Below are 22,841 nucleotides of genomic sequence, written 5' to 3'. Positions count from 1 at the left end.
GGCAGGCAGTCCCTCTCTTGCGAGACTTCCGCCAGGGGAAGCCAGAGGCGGCAGCGGCGGCGGCTGAGGAGGCGGCCTGAGGGAGCAGGAAGAGGAGGGGATGGGGAGGGACGCAGAAGGGCAGCGCTTCAGTGACCGCACCGCAACTGCCACATGCCAGGCTCACGGGTGGCGTGGGCGAGAGTCTCTCTCCCTCCCTCCCTCTCTCTCGGGCGGGGAAGGTCCAATAGAACTCCTCGCGCCAGGACGACGGCAGCCCCGACGTGCTGCTTAGCATCCCCTCCAACCAGTGCAGCATCTTAATGTAGTGATTCCCCCCCTCGCATCCTTTCATAACTCTATTTTTATAAATCATTTGTCCATCCATAGTTCAAATTTTTACTACAAGTTTTCTGTCAATCCTACCAATGTACGTAATTCTTTACAATAGCTTTTCAACTAAATTATAAACTTTCCCCATTCTTTATTAAAGAGGTCCTCTTCCTGGTTTCTAATTCTTCCTGTAAGCTTTGCCATCTGGACGTCGTTCATCAGTTTTGTCTCCCACTCTTCTTTGGTGGGAGTCGTAGACCCTTAGGATCATCTAGTCCAACCCCCTGCAAAACACAGCCAGTCGCAGCCAAAGCAGCATGGCTCCATCAGTGGTGGATTTCTGCATAAGCTAACCCAAAATCCCTTATTTTGGCTGCTGATCCCTTATTTTTGAGGCTGCTGGCCCCTTATTTTCAAATCTGTAAGTTGACAGCTATGATGCAGGAATCTGAACTAGACCATACTCGGCAGAGGCCGTCCAAACTCTGCTGAAAAACGACCACGGAAGGAGAGCCCCATTGTGCCAGCAGGACTCACTGGACTGGCTCCCATTAGTGTAACTACTTAGTTGACTCTGGCCCGGAATCTGTATCTTTCTGTAGCTAAGCCAAAGAACGTGTAATTGAAATAATCACATATTCTTCCCCTACCTGCATGGGCCTCCATTTCTCCCCATCCTCTGTTGCCCTGCGTGTACACAGAAATATTAAACAAGAATCCTGAATTGATTATGTAATAAACTAATTCAGACAAAGTACAGGGGGAAATATTTTTTGAAAACTAAGCATCTCTTCCCGTCAGAGTAAGATGGCTAGGAATGAGCCTTGGGGGGTGGTGGTTGAGGGAGACCACCTTAGCCTGAATATTGGGAGCTAGATGGTTGGCAGCTCCTCAGGGTGAGGGACATTAGGAACCTGTCATACCTGTTCGTAGTAAAATGCTGTGTACACAGATGGTACGGTATAAAATAAAATAAATAATAAAGGTGCTGTCTTATTAAGGATGGATCAGTCTATTAGCCAGGATAGATAGGTGGAACCTCTTACATGCAGAAGCTGTGGACATACAACGGTGGAGTGATGTTGTTCTCTTGTGCTGCTTGAAGCCTTTGCCCAAAAGGAGAGATGGCTTTTTCAGGGGGGGGGGGGGAGTTGAATTAGGAAAATTCCTAATTGTCAGGGCTGGTCGTTGTCCTCTTCAGATCACCACACAAACGCTTCTTGTTCTTTTATAACTTTTTATTGCGTATTAACAAACAATCTTGCAAACGGTTCTTATCTTTAACTATTCTTCCTCAGAGTCCCTTATTTCAGATACCTCCTGGGCTCTGCTTCTCTGTGACCAGCCACCCTGAAAATGGCTATGGCGCCATTGTTCCTTTCGCTTTCCCGTTCTTTTTCCTACCCTCCTCCCTAGAGCTGGCTTGTATCTCCCCTCCTCCCAATCTGAGCTAGAACTTAGCCCTTTCCTTTCCTGGGAATATCCGGTCCCTCCCTGTTGTTCTCATCTATTAGCTGCTCTCCTCCCCACCTTGGGGAAAAGATTATACCAAAAATATAAGGTACATTGGCATAAATATTAACATGTAGATTTATTTAGAGCATTGATCAAGTTCTCAGTGTGCATTAGAAGTATACCGTAAATTGATAGAGACCATCTGTAGAATAGCAAGTGGCTAGGCATACAATAAGAAGTTTATAAAGGTCACCAGGACAACATTTCAGAATCCTTTCCACACTGTGCCACACATTTGTTAAGTTGGGGAGAATTTGTTCTTTAAACACTGGTTACTTACATATCAGAAGTGGCTACAAACACACTTCAATGAATAATTTTTCATTTTAGCTACTTTGGGCTACTGGAAAAGTCTTTTGAAGTACCGTATTCTTCGCCCTATAGGACGCACCTTTTCCCCTCCAAAAATGAAGGGGAAATGTCCTATGGGGCATGGGGCGAATGCAGGCTTTCGCTGAAGCCTCGAGAGCGAGAGGGGTCGGTGCACACCGACCCCTCTCGCTCTCCAGGCTTCAGGAAGCTAGCCGCAAGCCTGCGGAGCCCAGCGGGAACTCCCACGGGCTCTGAAGGCTTGCGGATAGCTGCCTGCAGCCCGAAGTCCGGGGTGCACTGTGCACCCCGGGCTTAGGGCAGCTATCCGCAAGCCTGCGGAGCCCTGCGGGAGTTCCCGCTGGGCGCCGCAGGCTTGCGGATAGCTGCCCTAAGCCCGGGGTGTGCAGCGGGCTACAGCACCGCGCTCCCCGGGCTTTGGATCGCAGCAAGCTCCGGGAGTGAGGTTGAGCGCAAGCTCGCCGTCGTTCCCGGACCCGTTCTGGGGTCGGGAGAACCTCAGGCTTCCCCCATCCCCAGCCCGGCAAGCTCCGGGAGTGATGGCGAGATTGAATGCAACCTCGCCATCGCACCCGGACCCGTTATGGCGGCTGGTGTCGGGGGAAGCTTGGGCTTCCCCCACCCCCAGCCTGGCAAGCTCGGGGGGGGGAATAACCCCCCCCCCAAATAAGTGCGCCCTATGGGCCGGTGCGCCCTATAGGGCGAAAAATACGGTATTTAATACACAACATGTATAGTTTGACCTCTGAAGAAGCCAAACATGTAAAATCAAGTCTCTGTTGGTTTATGACATTAGTGTCAGGGAAGAGTTAGAAGTTCCCAGTTTTCCAGAGGGAGAAAGCTTTCCCAAACTTCCGCTGGGTGTGTGTGGGTGAGTGAAAATGCAGATATTGGTACAGTGGTACCTCAGGTTACATGCGCTTCAGGTTACAGACTCTCCTAACCCAGAAATACTACCTTGGGTTAAGAACTTTGCTTCAGGATGAGAACAGAAATCGTGCTCCGGCAGCACAGAGGCAGCAGGAGGCCCCATTAGCTAAAGTGGTGCTTCAGGTTAAGAACAGTTTGAGGTTAAGAACGGACCTCCGGAACGAATTAAGTACTTAATCCGAGGTACCACTGTATTATCAATGAAATCACAGTCTTGTAGGTGTTGAATACTAATGGTTATTGCCCTAATTTCTGTGTTCTTTCAGATTTTGAGTATGGCCTGAATGACTGACCTAGTTATGCTGTCAGTAATTGCTTCAAATCTGAGGCAAAACCTCCAAGAAATGAGTGTCCACCACCTTGTACATAAAGATGGGTGGATTTATTTTTTTAAGTGCAAAAGGTGATAATGGTGATAACCTCTTTGCAGATTGTCTTCCTGGGACTCAGCTATACATCTGGAAATAAAACGTTTTAGGTGTGTTTTAAGTGCAGTATACAATGTGACGCTAGATGGCGAAAATTCAATGTATTTTTAAAAACACTTTTTTAAAAAAAGCATTTTCAGAACTTTTTAAAATATGTGTGTAGTTTCCACTCTGGACACATTACATTTCAGCCAGCTCTGTGGTAAACTCATCTAAGATATTTTTGATCAGGTTCCTCGCCCACTCAGTCTGATTGCAGAGCACTGTCTCACTTGAAAACAAAATTCTGCATCCCCAATGTATTAGTAAAACTGAAGATATTGTGGCATTCCAGTCACTGTATTTTTAAATAAACCACCATAAGGCATTCTGTGATTGTCCTTTGCTTGGCTAGTATGGTATTGCAGTTTTCACTGGGGCTTTGAAACTTCCCTTTTTTTGGTGCAATTGGGGTTGCTGTTCATGAATACAGTGGTGCCTCGCAAGACGAAATTAATTCGTTCTGCGAGTTTCTTCGTTCTACGAGTTTTTTCGTCTTGCGAAGCACCACTGTGTATTGACGGTTTCCCATAGGAATGCATTGGCGGTTTAAAAAAAAGGCGCAAGCCCATAGGGAAATCCGTCTTGCGAAGCAACTCAGAAAACGAAAAACTCTTTCGTCTTGCGAGTTTTTCGTCTTGCGAGGCATTCGTCTTGCGAGGTGCCACTGTATCTGATAGATTAGCAGTACTGGATATCCCATGTAAATCTGTCCATTCATTAAGACCATCCCATTCCGGGGGGGGGGGGTTAGGCAGGTGTTTAGGCTTAGGCTTCTTTGCTGGTACTGTCCCACTAAGTGAATACCCACCTAAGAAGCACTTCTTTGATGCTGCTGACTCATTTTTCAGGCTCCAAGTTCGTTTTATATTCCTGACCATGTCATGATTGGTTGATTTGTTGATCTGCAACATATCAGTTTTCATTGATCGGCTTTGGACCTTGTATTCCTTAATTTATGTTTCTGTTCACTTTATTATTTTGTTGGTTGCTTGGATGTTGGCAAGTGAAAAGAAAAGAATAATTTTGCACAATTCTTTCTGAATCTTGGTATTTGGGGGGTGGGCAAGATAACCTTTTTCTGGAATATAGACTGTATCTGGTGAATATGTATGGGTTCCATATTATTTAGTAGTGGCTTGAAATCCTTCAGGCTGCAGGAAAAAAATGCCTGCATAATGTTAGCATAACCTTGAGCTCCTGCAGACTTTGTTGGTTTTTTTTAAGGCACTATCTTGTGATCTTCATCAAACTATGTAATTATAAAGAAGGTGACGTAAAGGAAACTCCTTCATTGTTAGTCTTCATGTGTGTGCGTCTGAACAAGAAAAATAGCGTTAATTGGTGCTGTTGATCATAATATACTTTTTAAAGATTAATCATTCTATGTGGAAATATAGAATTCATTAAAATCTAGGGAATAAGGGGGTATCTCATCACCTTGTCTTATGTTGACTGAAAATTGGATTTATAATTTGTCAGACTAGCTGTCGTTAGACTGTGAGTTGCCTAGGAGGTAGTGGCTGGGAAATGAAATAAAAATAAGGCACAATTCCTTTCCGTATATGTGCACATAATAGGTATAACATAAGATCTGCTGAGTAATTCTTTGTCCAACCGATTATATTTTTTGTTTCTTAGTTTCAGATATTTTCAATTTCTTGGGAGAGGCAGGTTAGTGCAGAAACTGCAGTATATAAGCAGTAAAAAACAAACAAACAACCAAGCTTTTGGCTGGTGGGGGAAGAGATCTGCAGTCTGAAAGAATGACCTTATCTTGAGCTACAAGGAGTTTAGCTGCCAACAGGAAATGATGAAATGTGCCGTGAGAATTCTGTTTGCAGAACACTGCAGGTATTACAGTTCTGTTAGGAGAAGACAGGCACAGATCTACATGATTATGCAAGCATGTGAAATTGGGAAGAATGTGGAATGCTTAAGGTATTTGTAAGAAGATAGATGGTATTGCAAACTTAGCTTAAAATTATTGGCCTAAAAGAAACCTCACCTATAGGATAATAGATCAAATGCTAAATATGAATTAGTGTTGGCGTGACTGCAAGCACTTTCGGAGCACCTCTAATATAGAAGGTCAGGGATTAGTTATTTGTGGATTTACTTAATTGCAGGTACATTATATTTGTTTTTAATGGGATATAAAGTTAGGCCTTCATGTATTGCCTTTCTCTGGTGTTACCGTTTCATTGCCTGTGTTTCTTTCTTAATTTGTTGTTAGCCATATCATGTTTGGCATAAGGGGCATTTTTTATCCAGCTAAGGTAGCCTAGGCTTTTCCAGAATAGTTCTGTCCCCATCAAAGATAGAACTTCTGTATAATGTCAAGTTATTTAAGGTTTCCTAGTTACTCAAAGCAACTTACATAGTGAGTCACAATTATTTCAAAATGTTTTCTTTCCTTCACTTTAGAAATTCAAGTGATATTCTGACTTGCCACTATTAAAAGAAAAACGTAGTAATAGGAATTGAGGAACAAAGAAGTTTTGTAAAGATTTGTAAACTCTTCAAAACTTTAATACCTAGTTATCTGGACCAGCTAAATAGGTGTTGTTGTTTTTTTGAAATTTATGATGCTGGTATCTTCTGTTGATAGCTTAGTGTTTTTTTGTGGATTTGGTTTTGTTAAGCTGTATGGATTTTTGGGGGTGGGGGAGGCATTGAACAAATTTTAATGAAATTAAAAGTTAACATTTGGAAAGGGCTTCTTAAGGTTACCAAAAGTATATATGAGTTTCAGTATTGCATTAAATTGGGAAGCAAGGGATATTGCTGAAGAGATGGAAAAGTAGTGTTATTATCCATTACTGTATGTGATTCTGCAAATTGTCTATTATGAAGGTGGAAGATGTTTTGTAGAGGAACATCTGAGATTTTAGTGTCCATTCATGGCTGGTACTGTTTGTTGCTAAATAAAGTATTCGTTTGGCTGAGTTCCCTTTCAATCTGTGGACAAGTCAGAATTGTTCAGTTGGAGTGATGTTTTTGGTTGCAAGTAGCTTAACCCCACCAACATTTGTGGCTCACTAGTGAGGTCAAAATGTCCTTCTTATGGCACTTGGGCAGATGTGTAGCTTCCCCTGCAAGCTGCAGACAAGTTTCTTCCTCCTTCCCTGTTATATTTAGCAAGGCAAAGTGTGTGAAGGAGTTTGAGTTTGCCTATCTGGTTCTTCTTCATTAGTTGTTACTTGGGAGAGTGAATAATGTTTAAACCAGGGGAGACGAAGTAGTATCCTTCAGTTGTTGTTGGACTATAACTCTTATCAGTTCCAAGCAGCATGGCCAATTTCACTTTTCACTTTTCATTTTCACTTTCCTTTTAATTTGTATACCACATTTCCATTTTGCTATACTCAAGGCGGTTTACAAGCTGAAGAAACATCAAAATATACAGCAATCCGATCCAATACAAATAAGTCATAACAAAAGATATCACTTAAAAATATTCTGAGGGGGGATGAGAGTTTGGTAGGCATTATTTTGTCTGAATGAACACCTTTTTGTTCAGTGAGTGTGCAGTCTGCCTATACTGCAACTGTCTGTAGTATGCATGAGCTTTGAAAATGGAATCATCATCATCATCATCATCATCATAACATCAACAATTACTTATAACATCAAACATGAAAAACGTCCTATACAGGACAGCCTTTGAATGTGTTTGGAAAGTTGTAGAATTGTTTATCTCTTTGACATCTGATGGGAGGGTGTTCTATAGGGTGGGCACCACTACCAAGAAGGTCCCCTGTTCTAGGGGCTCCCCCAGCCCTCTAGAGCCCCACTGGGAGGTATGGGGTGGAGGAGGAAAGGGACAGAGGTTTGCCTTGCACAAGCAGAAGTCTTCGTATGAACAGGACCCCTTCTGTTTCATTTCAGTATATTTCAGCTGGCCATTCCAACACAGAGACTGAAAACAGATTCTCCCAACCTAGTTTATCATCCCATGATACCTCAAACAGAAAGTGTTTTTAAAACCCATTTAGAAGACACCAAGGAGGTTGCTGTTCATATTTCCTGCAGAAGGAAGCTCTGTATCAGGGTCAGCAACCTTTTTCAGCCATGGGCCGGTCCACCGTCCCTCAGACCATGTGGTGGGCCGGACTATATTTTTTGGGGGGAAATGAATGATTTCCTATGCCCCACAAATAACCCAGAGATGCATTTTAAATAAAGGGACACATTCTACTCATATAATAACATGCTGATTCCCAGACCGTCCACGGGCTGGATTGAGAAGGTGATTGGGCCACATCCAGCCCACGGGCCTTAGGTCGCCTACCCCTGCTCTGTAGGAAGTGCCCATCAGGAAGGCCCTATCTATCTCTTGGACCTACCAGGCTAGCTTCCCTTCCTAGTTAGCAAACAAGAAACGCTGATCTTAATGTTCTAATAGGTTCATATGGGGTGTAGGTCGTCCTTTTAAGTGGCTTGACCCCAAACGTTAGTGGCTTTGAAGTTCATTACAAGTGCTTTGAATTGAGTCTGGAAGCAAATAGGTAACCAGTGCAGCTGAACCAGAATGGTGTAACATAGTTTGAGCATTTATTCCTCCTCAACACCCAAGCAACTGTATTCTGTGGCCCCTGAAACTTTTGGACAATGCAAATTGCATTGAAATTGGATGCCAGAAGGGCAGGTGTCCTGTAAGAAAACAGCTTTATCTCGATAGGGTCACAGCTGGTGAATTGGCTTGAGCTGATAAATGGTGCTCCTACTCATTGCCAGACCACCTGTAATTTCACCAATCATATCTTATTCAGCTGTGGCTTGGTCTTCCTGATGTGGTCAACTAGTAATGAACAGTTGGCCAGAAATAAAAAGTTCCAATCTTAAGCTCTGGGGACATTGTGTGGGGTTTTGCTTGGCATGCAGTGCTGTGCTTGCGAAGGAACCCTGTTCACACACTGGTTGCACAACAAGGCATTGCAGACTGGCCAGGTCCCAAAGAGTTTTTAGGTGTGTCCAGCCGAATATTTTTACTTTGAGCAGAGGGCGCTGAAAGCAGAAACTGCTTTTTCAAACTCATTAATTTCACAAGAGACGAATAGTGTGGCAGCTGGGAGGATGGGTTCCTATTTGAGAAACACATGCTCAAAGCACCTCTGGGCATTTAGAACTAGTTGCATTGCTGTTTGGACCTGGGCCATAATGTGTAATTTATTGCATATGTTAATGATACCACATCTTAAGGAAACTTGAAAAAAAAAAAAACAAGTTGGATTTTCATACCTGGGATTTTTCATGACAGTTTATGTTGGAGGCTAATTCTCTGTGATGCTTTCTAGAATACAGTGGTGCCCCGCAAGACGAATGCCTCGCAAGACGGAAAACCCGCTAGACGAAAGGGTTTTCCGTTTTGGAGGTGCTTCGCAAAACGAATTTGCTATGGGCTTGCTTCACAAGACGAAAATGTCTTGCGATTCCTGGGGTTTTCCCCCCGCTCCCCACCCCCTTTTTCTAAGGCGCTAAGCTGCTAATAGCCTTTTAGCAGCTAATCCGCTAATCCCTTAAGCCTTTAATAGCCGTTAATAGCCCTTAAACTGCTAATAGCACTAATAGCGCTAATCCGCTAATGGGCTTGCTTCGCAAGACGAAAAAACTGCTAGACAAAGAGACTCACGGAACGGATTCTTTTCGTCTTGCGAGGCACCACTGTATTGAGTGAGTAATTAAAGAAATGGATTGTAAGACATGGGTGTGAAACCTGTTAGTTTCCAGATCCGGGTGGCGACCATTTCAGGCGCATCCAATGGACATGTGTTTGCGAACGCAGGAGAACCTTTGGCTCTGGAGGGAGGTGTAACCGGGTCAGGGTGGAATTGTTCACACCACCAATGCTCATGTGGACTGGGAAAGGAACCCCTGTGTGAAATGGTTGCCGCCTGTTCTGGTGTACTACAACTCCTATTAACCCAGACCACTGACCGTGCTGGCTGGAACTAACGGGAGCTGGGAGTCCCATCAGGAACTGGAGAGTCACAGGTTTCCGACACTTGCTGTCAGATCATGCCTTAAATGGGGTGGTGGTGGTATTTTGTGAAACCGTTTTTGTACCCAATGCACTGCATCCTAAATTGTATCCCTGAGCTCCACTACTGTGTTCTGTCCCTGAGAATTTTCACTAGAAGTATGCTAGCTTGCCTCCACAAATATCTCCGTATGTCATGAGGAACTTAAGTATTTTGCTGGGGTCTAAGATGGTAGGCTTGGGCAGATCTGCTCATGGTTCAGGTAGAATGATGACTGCCCAGGAGGAGTCATTGAAGGATGTTTCAAGGCTTAAATTGTTCTTAGAAAGTCGCTTTTGATCTGATGGTAGTCTTAGAAACAGTTTTAGGAGGGGGAAGTGGTGAGGAAGCAGTTTTGGGATGAGGAAGTGGTGCAGATTTTGAATGCAGCCTTTGAATGCAGTCAATAGAAAGGAGTTAGTTTTTCAAAGTGAATTTTGTCAAAGTGAAAGCATCGTCCTCTAGTGTGAAGTGTCTGTTGTAATCAACTTTGGATGCTATTTAAAAAACAATTTAGAACATCAATGTGTGTATCAAAGTTCAGTTTAAGTTCAGCTAATCTGCTTGGATCTTAAAACATCACATTAGCATGGGAAACTATTATGCAATAGGGTCATGTGATCAGCCAGGCAGGGAAATGTTTTCCTGTAAAATAATTCTCCATTACTTAATCCTAAAACCCTTGCAGTCAGGTTTTGCATATTGGAGCATTACAACTATGTTCAGACATGAGCTAAAGCATGTTTGGTCGAGATCATTGTGGTTAAAAATAATGACTTGCAGGCAACTTGCTAGTAAGTTTTTAATAGCCTTAACTGAGGCTAGGCTTCTTGATCCAAGTATCTGATCAGTTTTATTCTATCCAGTTAGTAAAGTGATGCCTTTTTTAAGCTATTGAAATTTTGTTTGTTGTGGGTATTGCGTTGCCTAGAAAGCAGCACTGTCATTATTTATCAAATAATCATTGAAGAGGCTGATAATGTACTGGAAATGCCAATTAATCTATTTCCACGTCATCAAATATTCTATTTCAAGCAATCATGGTTTGCTGTGATTTGATACTACATTTTTCTCAGCCAAACTTACACCTGTAGTACTATTTCTAGGTAACATGTTTGGGATCTTGCTGATGCTTTTGAGGTATATTATATTTACAGGCCAATCCTGTGAGTGTTTGAGCTGAAGCATTTCTTGGTAAATGTGCATCTAATTGCAACATTATTTTCCCAGTCTGATTTCTAGTCATTTCAGTATCTTTTGAAAATATGGAAAATATTATAATTTCACTTTTAACAGTTGTAATGGCTTCACTGTGATATTGTGCTGTGGGTGTGTAAATGAGTAACTAATATAGATGGGGACATTCTGTGTGTAACCCCCGATCATATACAGATAATTTCCTAAAGTTCTTAGGAATATCTTAGGAGATGGTCATTAGGGCAACCATTATTGGAAGCCCCCTCAGAATGATGATGTGTCATGATATGGTGGCATTCCAAGGAGAAAAATGTGGCTGTTGAGATTGAGATGAGCAGCACCTTTGCCAAAGTCAGTCATCCCCCCTTCAAAAAAACCTCACACGTTTGTCCCTCCTGTTTGGTTCTCCCCCCAATTCTGTGCCAACGTTTCCCTGAACTTGGCATGTGTTCCATGGGGGGCATTGCGTGGCGAGTCCCCTCCCCCCAAGTGAAATGAAGACACTGGACACATTATTTAAGGTTAATGGGCATAAAAAGGCCACAACTTTATTGATTACAGGAATTGGAAGGTATTGGCCTTAGGCACTGGCTCCTATTGACTACCCGGCATGGAGACCGGGAAGGGTTATCCACAAGCCGTGGGAGTCCTGTTGAAGTACGCCAACTAGAATCCCACGGGTGTCACTGCTCGGGGGCGTGCCGGAGGCCCTCACCTCCCTAGGTTTCGGACAAGGCAACGCCCCCCGGAGTCCTCTACCGGACTACCCTTTTCATTGGGGGAAGGTGATGGTGCTTCCTTCCCCCCTCATTTGCATAACAATTAACCCCTGCCAATGCCTAACCGCCAATCGAGCAAAGCTCGCCGCCAATACCTTCAAACCTGTAACCAACTCCTAATCCCTGCTATGATATCCCCCAACCAAATCTCGTTTCCAGCATCTGACAGATGCACGCCATCCAATCTGTAGAGGGCCTCGTTGCTGTACTGGATGCCGGGGTGGCCTATGACACACCTGCCCAGCGCCGCCACTCTACGTGCCACAGCCCGCTCCAAAACTTTTCTCGCTCTGTTGATTGCAACCGGGCTTAAGCTATCCCTCCATGTCCTCCTCTCAAGCAACGAGGACCACAAGATAGTCATGTTTGGATAAACCGCCATCAAATCAGCAAGATCATCGAAAATGTTCCATCTCAAGTCTACAGCTTTGTGGTATGCAAGGTCATTCTCCCCCAGCTGGATAACCAAGGCATCTGGTGGACCCTCAGAAGCTGGAACGGGACAAAGAGGGCGGTCCCCGGGCGAGCCGGCCTTAAATGGGCTAGGCCACGCCTCCCCTGCCCGCCGATTGGCGGGCCGGGTCGCAGGCACGCCCCGGGATTCCCTCTTCTCGCGGGGGCTAGAACCAGCCCCTGCGTGTGTGGGAGGGGGTAGCCCGCAACCCCCCCTCCTCTCGAGCTCAGAAGTGACTTTGCCATAGCACAGAGGACTGGCTGCCCTCATCATGTTCTGCCACTCTAGTGCTCTCTCTTCCCACAGATGCTCTTGGCTTCCAATAATAATAATAATAATAATAATAATAATAATAATAATAATATTTTTTTATTTGTACCCCGCCCATCTGGCTGGGTTTCCCCAGCCACTCTGGGTGGCTTCCAACAAAGATGAAAAATACACTAAAATGTCACATATTAAAAACTTCCCTGAACAAGGCTGCCTTCAGATGTCTTCTGAATGTCAGGTAGTTGTTTATCGCTTTGACATCTGATGGGAGGGCGTTCCACAGGGCGGGTGCCACTACCGAGAAGGCCCTCTGCCTGGTTCCCTGTAACTTGGCATCTCGCCGTGAGGGTTGATGGTTTCAGTTTCCAGCGTGAGCTCAACAGTTTCCGTGCTTTGGGTGAGACCTGGAAGGCTAGCAGCTTAAAGGGAGGCTAGGCGATTTAAAAATCTGAATGCTCCTTTAAGCAGTCCACAAAAATCAATTGCTCTCCATTGTTCAAAATACTTTTCTTCTCCAAATTTGGCTAAGTACAGCATATAGCTGAAGAAGAACATGCAACTTTGTGGTGGTTGTTTGTGCAGTTAAGTGGTTAATTAATTATGCGACATAAATAAGAATGGTAGGTTTAAATCTGGATCAAGAGTACACATAAGTAATTTTGCCAAGCCTTTTGAGCACCTGGTGATGTAAGTTAATTATTTTTAATATTCTAAGAATGAGTGAGATACTCTTTCCCTTTGAGATACTGAATTAATGTCCACTCATTTTTTATACAGCTTTGTTTTGTGAAACTCAGTCTAAATGTGCCACGGCTCCCTCATTTTTAAAAAGTAGTCTGGACTCTTAAGGATGAAACACAACCCAGTTATGCTTCTCTACTGCTGTAGAGATAAATGCCAGGGCAATTGCTTTTGTGCTGAGTGGGGGAAGGCAAAGTCAATCTCTTTCATCAGATATGTTAAGGTACTGGCTGTTCTTCTAATCATTGTACTGTAGGAGACTGGAGTGAGTCATCGCTAGCTTAATGTTGGTATTTTAGTATCTAGTTTATTTTTAAAAAGTCCTGTGTGAGTAGAGATTTTTCTGGTGTGGTCGTTGCTATGACTTCATAATATTTCCCCAAATATGCCTGCTCCTACTTTCTCACCATGTAGCATCAATGCTATGTACAAACCTTAAAATTAATATTAGCATAACTTGATGTATCATGAAGAAAGTGCTTTATTCCAAAAATATTGTGACTTGTCTGATTGGAAAGAGCGTGTGTCTTCATTGCTGTGTTAACCACTCCCAGTTTCCCTTGGCATGTAAACATTACAAAGTCATAGGCTGAATTCTGAAAGGTAAATATTTCCATAAGGTTGGTCTCGGAAGCCAATTTATTAAAAACAAAAGGACATTACTGTATATAAGTTTGAAAAAGATCTTATAATTTGGAGGTTTGAATGACTTTCTTCATCACAAATGAAAATTTGGAACAGTAGAAATTTAAATAGAGCCAAGGCTGCTATGGGTAAGCTCTTTGCTGTCTATCTCTCAGAGTTGCCTGGCTAAAATTTCAAAATTTTGGTGGTAGCAGTGTAATCCTTAGCTAGAACTCAGCATGGAGGTTTGGCTATGTTTTGGTCTGTATGAATAGCAGTTTTCATGACATGCACATTGTTCTGCACTTGATATCTAGATGTATTTTGTAATTGACAACCATGAAAACACTTTCCTGTATGCATTGAACAAATCTTTTGGTTCAAATCTGTTCTGTGTGAACTCAAAATTAAGGGCTTTTCCTAAGCATTTTGCTTCCAAAAATGGCACGCATTGATTATGATCCAGGTGGTGGTGAGATGGTCGACAAAGAACGTTCAAGCTTGGCAACAAAAAATGATTTCTGTAAGTAGCTGGAATATACTCCAAGTCGACCTGAGCACATGAGGAAAAGAGGGGACCAAAAATCCTTACTGATGCCATTTAAAATTAGAAAACAGCCTTGTCTAACTGCTGTAATGTAACCTTGCTGGTACATTGGCCCTGGGAGTTTGTATTCTGACTGCAGAAGCTCCAAGACCTGTTTGCCCCTAGACCTGTTGGCTTTGCCTGGAGACTGGATGCAAAACAGGTGACTTGGGCTTTGTTTACACATAACAAGAAACCAAACTGGCTTAATGTGAACATCCTTGCTTTCTGGGAGGAGATTGCAAACACTCTGCTTCCTTCTTGTCCTTTTTTGGTCAGTTCAGCATGGCACTAAACCCGAGTTTGGCTTATCATCCAACTCCGGGTTCATGGGTGAGCTGTCTGCTCCTTCATCACCACCTGTAGAGAAGGTTTGTTCCTGGGTACAGACTGTGGTTAGGGAGGAAAGAGCTTTACCAGCATTCTGGGTTCAGACGATACGCTAATCCAAACGTTGGTTGCAGAGGAGAAAAGTGGATGTGAGCTCCTTTCTTGGAGCCAGCATGTTTGTGCAGTCCTGGTAAAAGTTTGGCTTACCGTGACATGTGAACCAATATTAACTTAATATTTCGCTTGAGTATTTTACTCTTCTGACAGTTCAATCCTGTCAGATATGGCTCTGTATAATATAATATAATATAATATAATATAATATATACATAAAACAAATGTCTTTCTCTCTCTCTCTCTCTCTCTCTCTCTCTCCACTGCAAACTTAAAATAATTTTAATTCTTTAAAAATGTGGAAGTTCAATTCTTTGTTCCGCTGATCTTTGTATTTCCTCTCTACAGACTTTGAAGAACTCATATTTACAAGACTCCGGATTGCACTGGGTGTGTAGAGATGTCTGACTCGTATTATGATTCTGTTGGAGAAGAGGTTCCTAGTGACAGCTTCTGGGAGGTAATTAAGAAAAAAGAGGAAACAATATGTTTTTTAAAAGTACAGGTTGCACCATAAGAAATCCCAAAATCTGTATTGGAGCGACATTTTTATTAGACCAAGCAAAATACCATAAAAGAGTGTGCTGGCTTTTGACTTCTCCAGAACTCGTCATCAGGCTGGATGGTAAATGTGTTATGTGCCCTGAGTGCTTGTGTTTGGGAGGTGGGGAAACAGCATTTTCTGGGTGGGGTTGCACTCCCTTGAAAGGAGCAGCCCACAGGTTGGGCTGTGGTCCTGGATTCAGCATTCTCACTGGAGGCTCTGGTTGCCTCAGTGGCCACGAGTGTCATTTTCCAGCTCCAGCTGGTTCACCAGCTATGGCCTCATTTGGACAGAAATGACTTGGCCTCTGTGCTCCGTGCTCTGGTAACTTCCAGGTTGGATTATTTCAGTGCCCTCTATGTGGGGCTGTCACTGAACTCGGAAACTTCAATTGATTCAAAACGCAACTGCTGATGTTCCATTTAGATTGCATATAAACCCTGTTTTAAAACAGCTGTATTGGTTGTCTCTCTTTTATCAGGGTTAATTGGTTTAAGGAATTATTGGATTCAACACTATACAAAATGTGTGAATGGATTAAGTCATATACTAGACTTTTTCTGCCTGTGTTTTCTCAGTTCAGTATTGACTTTAATTTTATACTTTACATTAAAAATATTATTTATTGCTTCTTATTATGGTCTGCCACCCTTCACTCTAAGGTCCCAGGATAGGTTACAACATTAAAATACAATATTAAAAACACATGAGCCTACAATTTCTATCTGCCTTGGTAAACCCCCGCCCCCCAAAAAACCGCCCATGTTGCTGACAAGCTGTGCTGCCCTCACAAGCTTTGTAAGCGTTGGCCTGTAGAGCTTTCAGTTTGTGTCTGGGAAATCTAAGGTCGGGTCTCTGTCCATTCTTAAAGCTTTCTTGGCAGCCTTGGCAAGCTACTATTTCCACTTAGCTTACCACATAAGGGTGTTGCACAGGTAAAATGGGAACTTCAGTGAAATGTAAGCCACCCTGACCTTCATAGAGGAGGAGCAGGCTAAAAATATGCAGGTTCATTAGATTTAAAATCTGTCTTCATTGGGGAAAGTAACCATTGATGGGAATAACATTATTGAATTACAGACCTCCATTAAAGTGTTGTGCCTCTGAAAGTCTCTGGATAGATTGCATCTTTAAATTGCACTGTCATTGCCAGTCTTTCTACTGTGAAAAATATCACATTTTTGTGCTAACCATAGATTTACCCTACCCCATACGTTTCATTCTTGGCTATTTGAGTTCAGGAGTGCCTCCCTTTTGGACCAGCTTGGTCACAGTCAAACCCAAATAGAGCTCTACCCTTGTTACCCCTTAGGGTGGGGAAGTGAAGGAGATTTCAGAGAAGTTGTTGACTTAATTCTTTGTCTTTACTGTGAAATATTTGGGAAAGATACCTGTTTCAATTAAGCTGACTAGTGCTGTTCCACTTGTTCATTAATTATCAGAAGTTTGGGTTGAGTGGTAAAGTTGTCAAGTTTTCAGGTTATTCTGGAGAATGAAATGTCTCTGAACTGGGGAGCTGACCAACAGAATGACAATTTAGGTTGGATAAGTAACTGAAACTGATAAACACTGGAGGGGGAAGAGATATTGCTGTCATTATAGATAGCACAATGAGAACAGTAACTTGGTATGCAGCACCTGTGAAAGACTACCGTATTTTTCGCTCTATAAGACGCACCAGACCACAAGACGCACCTAGTTTTTGGAGGAGGAAAACAAGAAAAAAAATATTCTGAATCTCAGAAGCCAGAACAGCAAGAGGGATCGCTGCACAGCGAAAGCAGCAATCCCTCTTGCTGTTCTGGCTTCTGGGATAGCTGCGCAGCCTGCATTCGCTCCATAAGACGCACACACATTTTCCCTTACTTTTTAGGAGGGAAAAAGTGAGTCCTATAGAGCAAAAAATACGGTAATTCTGTGAGAGGGATAATTAGGAAAGGGAAAAAGGGAAATAAATTGCCGGTGTTGCAATGCTGTTACACACTTTGATTATATGACCCTATTTGGAATGCCACATAGGGGTGAAGCAGGGATGAAGTATCTAAGGCATAGCCCAACGTGCTGTTCTCAGAAAGGCTATTGTGGGGCTAGATAACTTGTAAAAAAGGGCAACCAAAAGTATCAAAACCAAAAGCCTCCAAAAGTTTCCAAACTGTCTTCAGAGGCAGCCCCACATATAACACATGACAGTAATCCAGCTAATGTTGGGGAAGGTAGCAAGTAGGTAAGCTTGTGATGTTCTGCACTTGGTCGCAATAGCCATTGGCTGGAAGTGAAAGAGTTCCACAGCTCATTCCACATACCAAATGAACTTCAGAATCTATCCTTGGGATTGCTTTTCAGACTTGAGATTTTTAGAAATAATTTTGATATGACATAAATTGTCTGCTGTTTTAAAGAGAGAGCCCACTGAATGTGTCTAAGCCCTTGGTCCATGGCAAAGGAGCTTTCTGCCTGCTGATTATAACACAAGTAGAAACTGATTCCAGATGTAGTCTACAAAATAACTAAATGGGGGAGACCTTGTGGGAAGAAATGTACCTGGTGGAAAGCGGAATTTTCCTCTTTTCTCCACCAGCTGCATTTATAGATATGCTAGCCAAATCTCAAGATTCCGTTTGCCCCCAAAAATATAAAAATATCGATGTTAAAAATTTAATCTCCAGCTTTCATGTTCCGCTACTAGGGATAAAAATGTGAAGGTTTTGAAGTATTGCTACATTTCATTTTCTGCTTAAGCGAACTCTCGCAAAGAGGTCTTTGCCTTTGTGTATGCTAAGCACAGGAAACCAACTGGTAACATCTTTCCGCTTAGTAAAAACAAAGTATGGTTAACTTTTTGGATCTTCTTTGTAAACAGTGCTTAGTTCAAATTTTGCTTGCCGGATTGCAAAGATCAAAAACGATAAAATGCTCTCAGAGGCTATTGTCCATCAGAAGCATTTGACCTGAAAACAAATGACACATTCTTTTATCTTTAGCAGCCAAGCAGAATAAATTTCCCAGTAGCCTCCCCCCCGCCCATCCTCAGATATATTTGCATAGTATCATCATGGCCCATTGTTGTTTTTTTTAAACTAGATTCCTGTTTTGCAGATAGAACCCAGACTCTATTCAGTCATCACGACAGACCGTGGTACTGGCAAAACGGAATCAGAAAGTTCAAAACTATGGTGAATTACGGTTTGCAAACCATTTGTGGTTTGCTGTGATGTCCAGATTGGCAAACCATATTTACACCTGTTGTTCTACCTCCAGAAAATAATTTGCTATGACCCAAGTGCTGAGAGGATGGGATACAAAAGCAGATGAACTGGTCTGGACCATACATTGCCTGTTATTTGCAAGCTCATGCTACTGCTTTCTGGCTTGTCTGAATTGAGCCTCAGGTTCTGCTTGCGTGGGCACAACTATTCGCCTCTAGAATTTGTCAATAACTTTGCTATTGTAGGAATTATGCAGCCTTTAAATATCAGAGGCAAGTCTTTTTATTTACTTATTACATAAAAATTACATACTACAGGATTGTAAAATACCTAAAAGCCATTTACAAAAATACAAAAACTTTTTGAAAGTTACTGAAGTGTGTTCATGATTGCATTTTTATCTCTGACTTGCATTTACAGTACTTTTTTGTGTTATAAAATGAGGGTTTTTTACTCAAAATTTAAGTTAAACATGGGGGGTGGTCTTATACATGGGTAGTGCAGAGGGGGGACAGGCGATTGGTTGCAGCCGTGAACACGATCTTGTGATTGGGTGGGTGAATGGTGTCTGCTGTTAGGGCTGCTTTGTCAGTTGGGTGAGTTATCTGCAGTTAGTTGCGGATGTGTAAAGGGCTGCTTTGGATTGGCTGCCGTGGCTTGCAACTGTTAGCGTTTCAGTTGAGTGAGAGATTTTTGGCATTCACCCCCACAAGTTGTCCGGCAACTGGGCACTCCCCCCCAGAAAACAACTCTTGTCAATCCTCCCCGAAACAAGCTCAACAGCTTTGGGCAATCTCTCCCCCCCCCCCAAAGCTTGACAACTCTGTGCCATCTCCCCCCATCTTCTTTAAATCAGGCACTGTGATCTACTCACAGAATGAAAAACTGGCAGTGTTCTACCCAGTGGTGTAGCGTGGGTTGTCAGCACCCGGGGCAAGGCAAGAAATTTGCGCCCCCTAACCCGTGGATTTGCGCCCCCTAACCCGTGGATTTGCGCCCCCTAACCCTAACCCCCAGATGTTGCGCCCGGTGCGGCCGGCCCCCCCTGCACCCCCCACGCTACGCCACTGGTTCTACCCCTCTTCAAATTGTGTGCAGATAAAGGAAAGAGGGAGGGGGTGGAGCCGAAAGCTCCTTTTCTACCCGCGGACAAAAATGAGCCTGCGACTGACTTCTAACAACTGCGGGCCGGCCTGTCGATTGTGGTTGACCTGTTGGACACCCCTGCTTTAAATTTAGTCCCCCCAAATAGGGGGCGTCTTATATACGGGGGCGTGTTACACATGGAAACGTACGGTAGTTTGGCTACAGTATTTAATTACCTTCCGCCTCCCCTCCCCCACACTCTCCAAGGCCATGCAAGTGAAGTTCCTGTGAAGTTCCCATGAAACCTGCCTGCGGTTTGTGGAAGTTCAATCCAGGAACCACCTTCACGGTTTATAGGCAGCTCCCATTGCACTTTGAACTTAAGTGTGGCTTACATAAAGATGCCACAGATCACCAGTGAATCTTAGCAATACAATATAAGATTTAGTAGATACCGAGTAAATAGCCTTAGGGATTTGACTGTTGTGTGCATGAGGATAGTGCTAAAAGCAGATTGTTTACAATGGACCAAAAGGTCTAAAGGGTTTCCCCTTCTGAAAGCATCAGGTGATACTGTTCCGTATAAGCTGTGCCAGTTGCAAACGTCACTTATGATGTACTCCGTATTAAGTGGAAATACTTGCAAGTGGATTGCCAGAAGGGAATGAGCAACAAGGACATGGTGTCCGCCTTGAGTTTGGCAAGACAACAGCTTCATTTGTAAGTGAGAATATTTGGCAGATGTATTTGTATGCTAAGAGGACTTCAAATTTCACTCCTGTAGGGAGTCTCCTGTGATTCTGCCAATGCAGAAACTACAAGGGCTCAGAATACCTTTTAGTAGCAGTGAGAGTCTAAGCTTCACTTTCCTGCCCCTTTGAGGGTTGCCAACTGAAAAAAACATTTGAATGGATTTCTTTGCCAGGAACACCATGTCAAACCATGACTTAGTGCAAACTAGCAAATGTGCAGGCTCCTGAGCAGGAGATTGTGGCAGCTTTGCTCCTACATCATTTTGCTGCTGTTCTATGTTAAGCCACAAGCCCGGGTTTGGACGACACACTAAGACGAACCATAGCAGCTCTTACCCTTTTCTGTGGCTTTAGAGGCAGGTCTGCATGGCGGGTGGGTGGGGAAGGAAATGGATGGGGTGAGAGACCCTAAGGGGGTTGTTGCCGTGACTTTCAAATCTCGCAGAATGAAGCTGTGATAACCCCAGAGTCTTGTCCTCTGCTAGCTGCAACGAACTGGTTGACTAGGTGGACTCTGGGGAAGTGGTGCAGCAGCCTGGAGGCTCTCAGGAAGCCGCAATAGGCCTCCCCAGAGTAGTCCCATTTGGCTCCTAGGTGACTGGCAGTTAGAAACAAGCAGTGCTTTCATTCCCAGATCAGTCCTCACAATTCTGCTGCCCGCCCACCCCATACACCCTTGGAGCTGATGCCTGTGCTCTTGCATGAGGAAAGGACAGTGGACAAATCCTTATTCAGGACAGGGTAATAATAATAATAATAATAATAATAATAATAATAATACCCTGCCCATCTGGCTAGGTTTCCCCAGCCACTCTGGGCGGCTTCCAACAAAATATTAAAATACAGTAGTCCAAACATTAAAAGCTTCCCTAAACAGGGCTGTCTTCAAATGTCTTCTAAAAGTCTGGTACTTATTGTTCTCTTTGACATCTGTTGGGGGTGGGGGCGTTCCACAGCGCGGGTGCCACTCTGCCCTCTGCCTGGTTCCCTGTAACTTGGCTTCTCGGCTCTCGGAGCTGGACCTCAGTTTCAGGGTAGAACGATGGGGGTGGAGACGCTCCTTCAGATATACTGGGCCGAGGCCGTTTAGGGCTTTAAAGGTCAGCACCAATACTTTGAATTGTGCCTGGAAACGTACTGGGACCCAGTGTAGGTCTTTCAAGAGCGGTGTATGTGGTCTTGGCGGCTGCCCCCAGTCACCAGTCTAGCTGCCGCATTCTGGATTAGTTGTAGGGTCACCTTCAAAGGTAGCCCCACATAGAGCAGGCAGGTAGGGTCTCAGCGTACCAGGTGGAGCTGGTAAATAAGCAGCTATCCTATCTTTAAAAGACATCTGAAAGCAGCCCTGTTTAGGGAAGCTTTTAATATTTAATGCTGTATTGTTCTTAACACTTGATTGGGAGCCGCCCAGAGTGTCTGGGAAAACTCAGCCAGATGGGCAGGGTATAAATAAATTATTATTATTATTATTTAAAAGGCAGTGTTGGCTCTATGGAACAGCCTTGATTTTTAAGATCTTTCTTACAGACTGTGCTCTAGGCTTTGTCTTATATGAAAAATATGCTGCTGGTTACAAATAAGGCCAGCAGCACTTCAACATTCCTAGCTAGCTCAATTGTTCATCTGAATGTAACTGTTAGATGATGATGATGATGATGATGATGATGATTTTATAAAATAACAGAACTCTGGTAAGTATGACGAGTTCTAGGTGTGTAAGGGAATTGGATTTGGTCCTCAATAGGAAACACAAATAAAATAGTATTAGGAAAGGTGATTATGGTACTTTAAGCTGGCTTTCTTGGATAAGAAAATGCCTACTTTTTTAACACATCAAGTGCAGCAAGATTGCTTATAGCTAAAAATTGGAATTCTCTCAAATCTTGACTCCTTGGTACATACCTCAATGTATTTAGGGAATATTTCACTGCATTCAGAATCATGGTCATTTAATAGTATTTGATTGCTTGTGATTGGCATTACAAACTGATTTTCAGTACAAGTTTCATTTTCGTAATTAACCTAAGAATGGTTGTCATGTTTCTAGGAACAGAAAAACAATTGGCGTCCATTTTAAATAAGAGGTTGGATTTGTTGCCGTAGATGTGTTTATATAAATGTTTCTGTCTCTCTTTTTAGGTTGGAAACTACAAGCGGACAGTGAAACGCATTGATGATGGTCATAGACTTTGCAGTGATCTGATGAACTGCATTCATGAGCGTGCAAGGATAGAAAAGGGCTATGCACAGCAGCTCACTGAATGGGCGAAAAGGTGGAGACAACTTGTAGAAAAGGGTAAAGGGAACTTTTGTCTGTTTTGCCTGTTTATGTTTTCTGTATCGATGGCAGTGTGCAAGTCCACTTAATTACTTAGGAGATCTTAGCGGGTTAGTAGGAAGCACTGAAAAAAGTGCAGTAACCCTGGATACCATCCTTTTCCCAAAATGTCAGTGAGTAGCTGTTTGCCCAGATTTCAAAATCTACCCATTTTTTTTTTAACACAAGTGATTTGGTAATTTCCTTGAGTCTAGCTATCCTTAATTAAATTAGCCCTCTATTTAAAAAAGGTGAAATAATAGA

General features: G+C 43.2%; 1 protein-coding gene across 3 annotated transcripts in view; it reads left to right on the top strand.

Moving 5' to 3' along the window:
• Nucleotides 1-22,841, top strand: part of PACSIN2 (protein kinase C and casein kinase substrate in neurons 2) — a 50,523-nt gene that overhangs the window by 7,476 nt on the left and 20,206 nt on the right. For all 3 annotated transcript variants that reach the window (XM_083440835.1, XM_083440834.1, XM_083440833.1), the window contains exons 2-3: nt 15,021-15,132; nt 22,400-22,556. In XM_083440835.1, the coding sequence (XP_083296961.1) occupies nt 15,073-15,132; nt 22,400-22,556 (217 nt within the window). In that variant the 5' untranslated portion in view covers nt 15,021-15,072. The remainder of the gene's footprint in view (nt 1-15,020; nt 15,133-22,399; nt 22,557-22,841) is intronic.

The sequence above is a fragment of the Podarcis tiliguerta genome, assembly GCF_965153285.1.
Source record: "Podarcis tiliguerta genome assembly, chromosome: 5".
NCBI classification, from domain to species: Eukaryota; Metazoa; Chordata; class Lepidosauria; order Squamata; family Lacertidae; genus Podarcis; species Podarcis tiliguerta.
The sequence above is the reverse complement of the archived record's forward strand: the minus strand, read 5'-3'. Positions and strand labels throughout refer to the sequence as shown.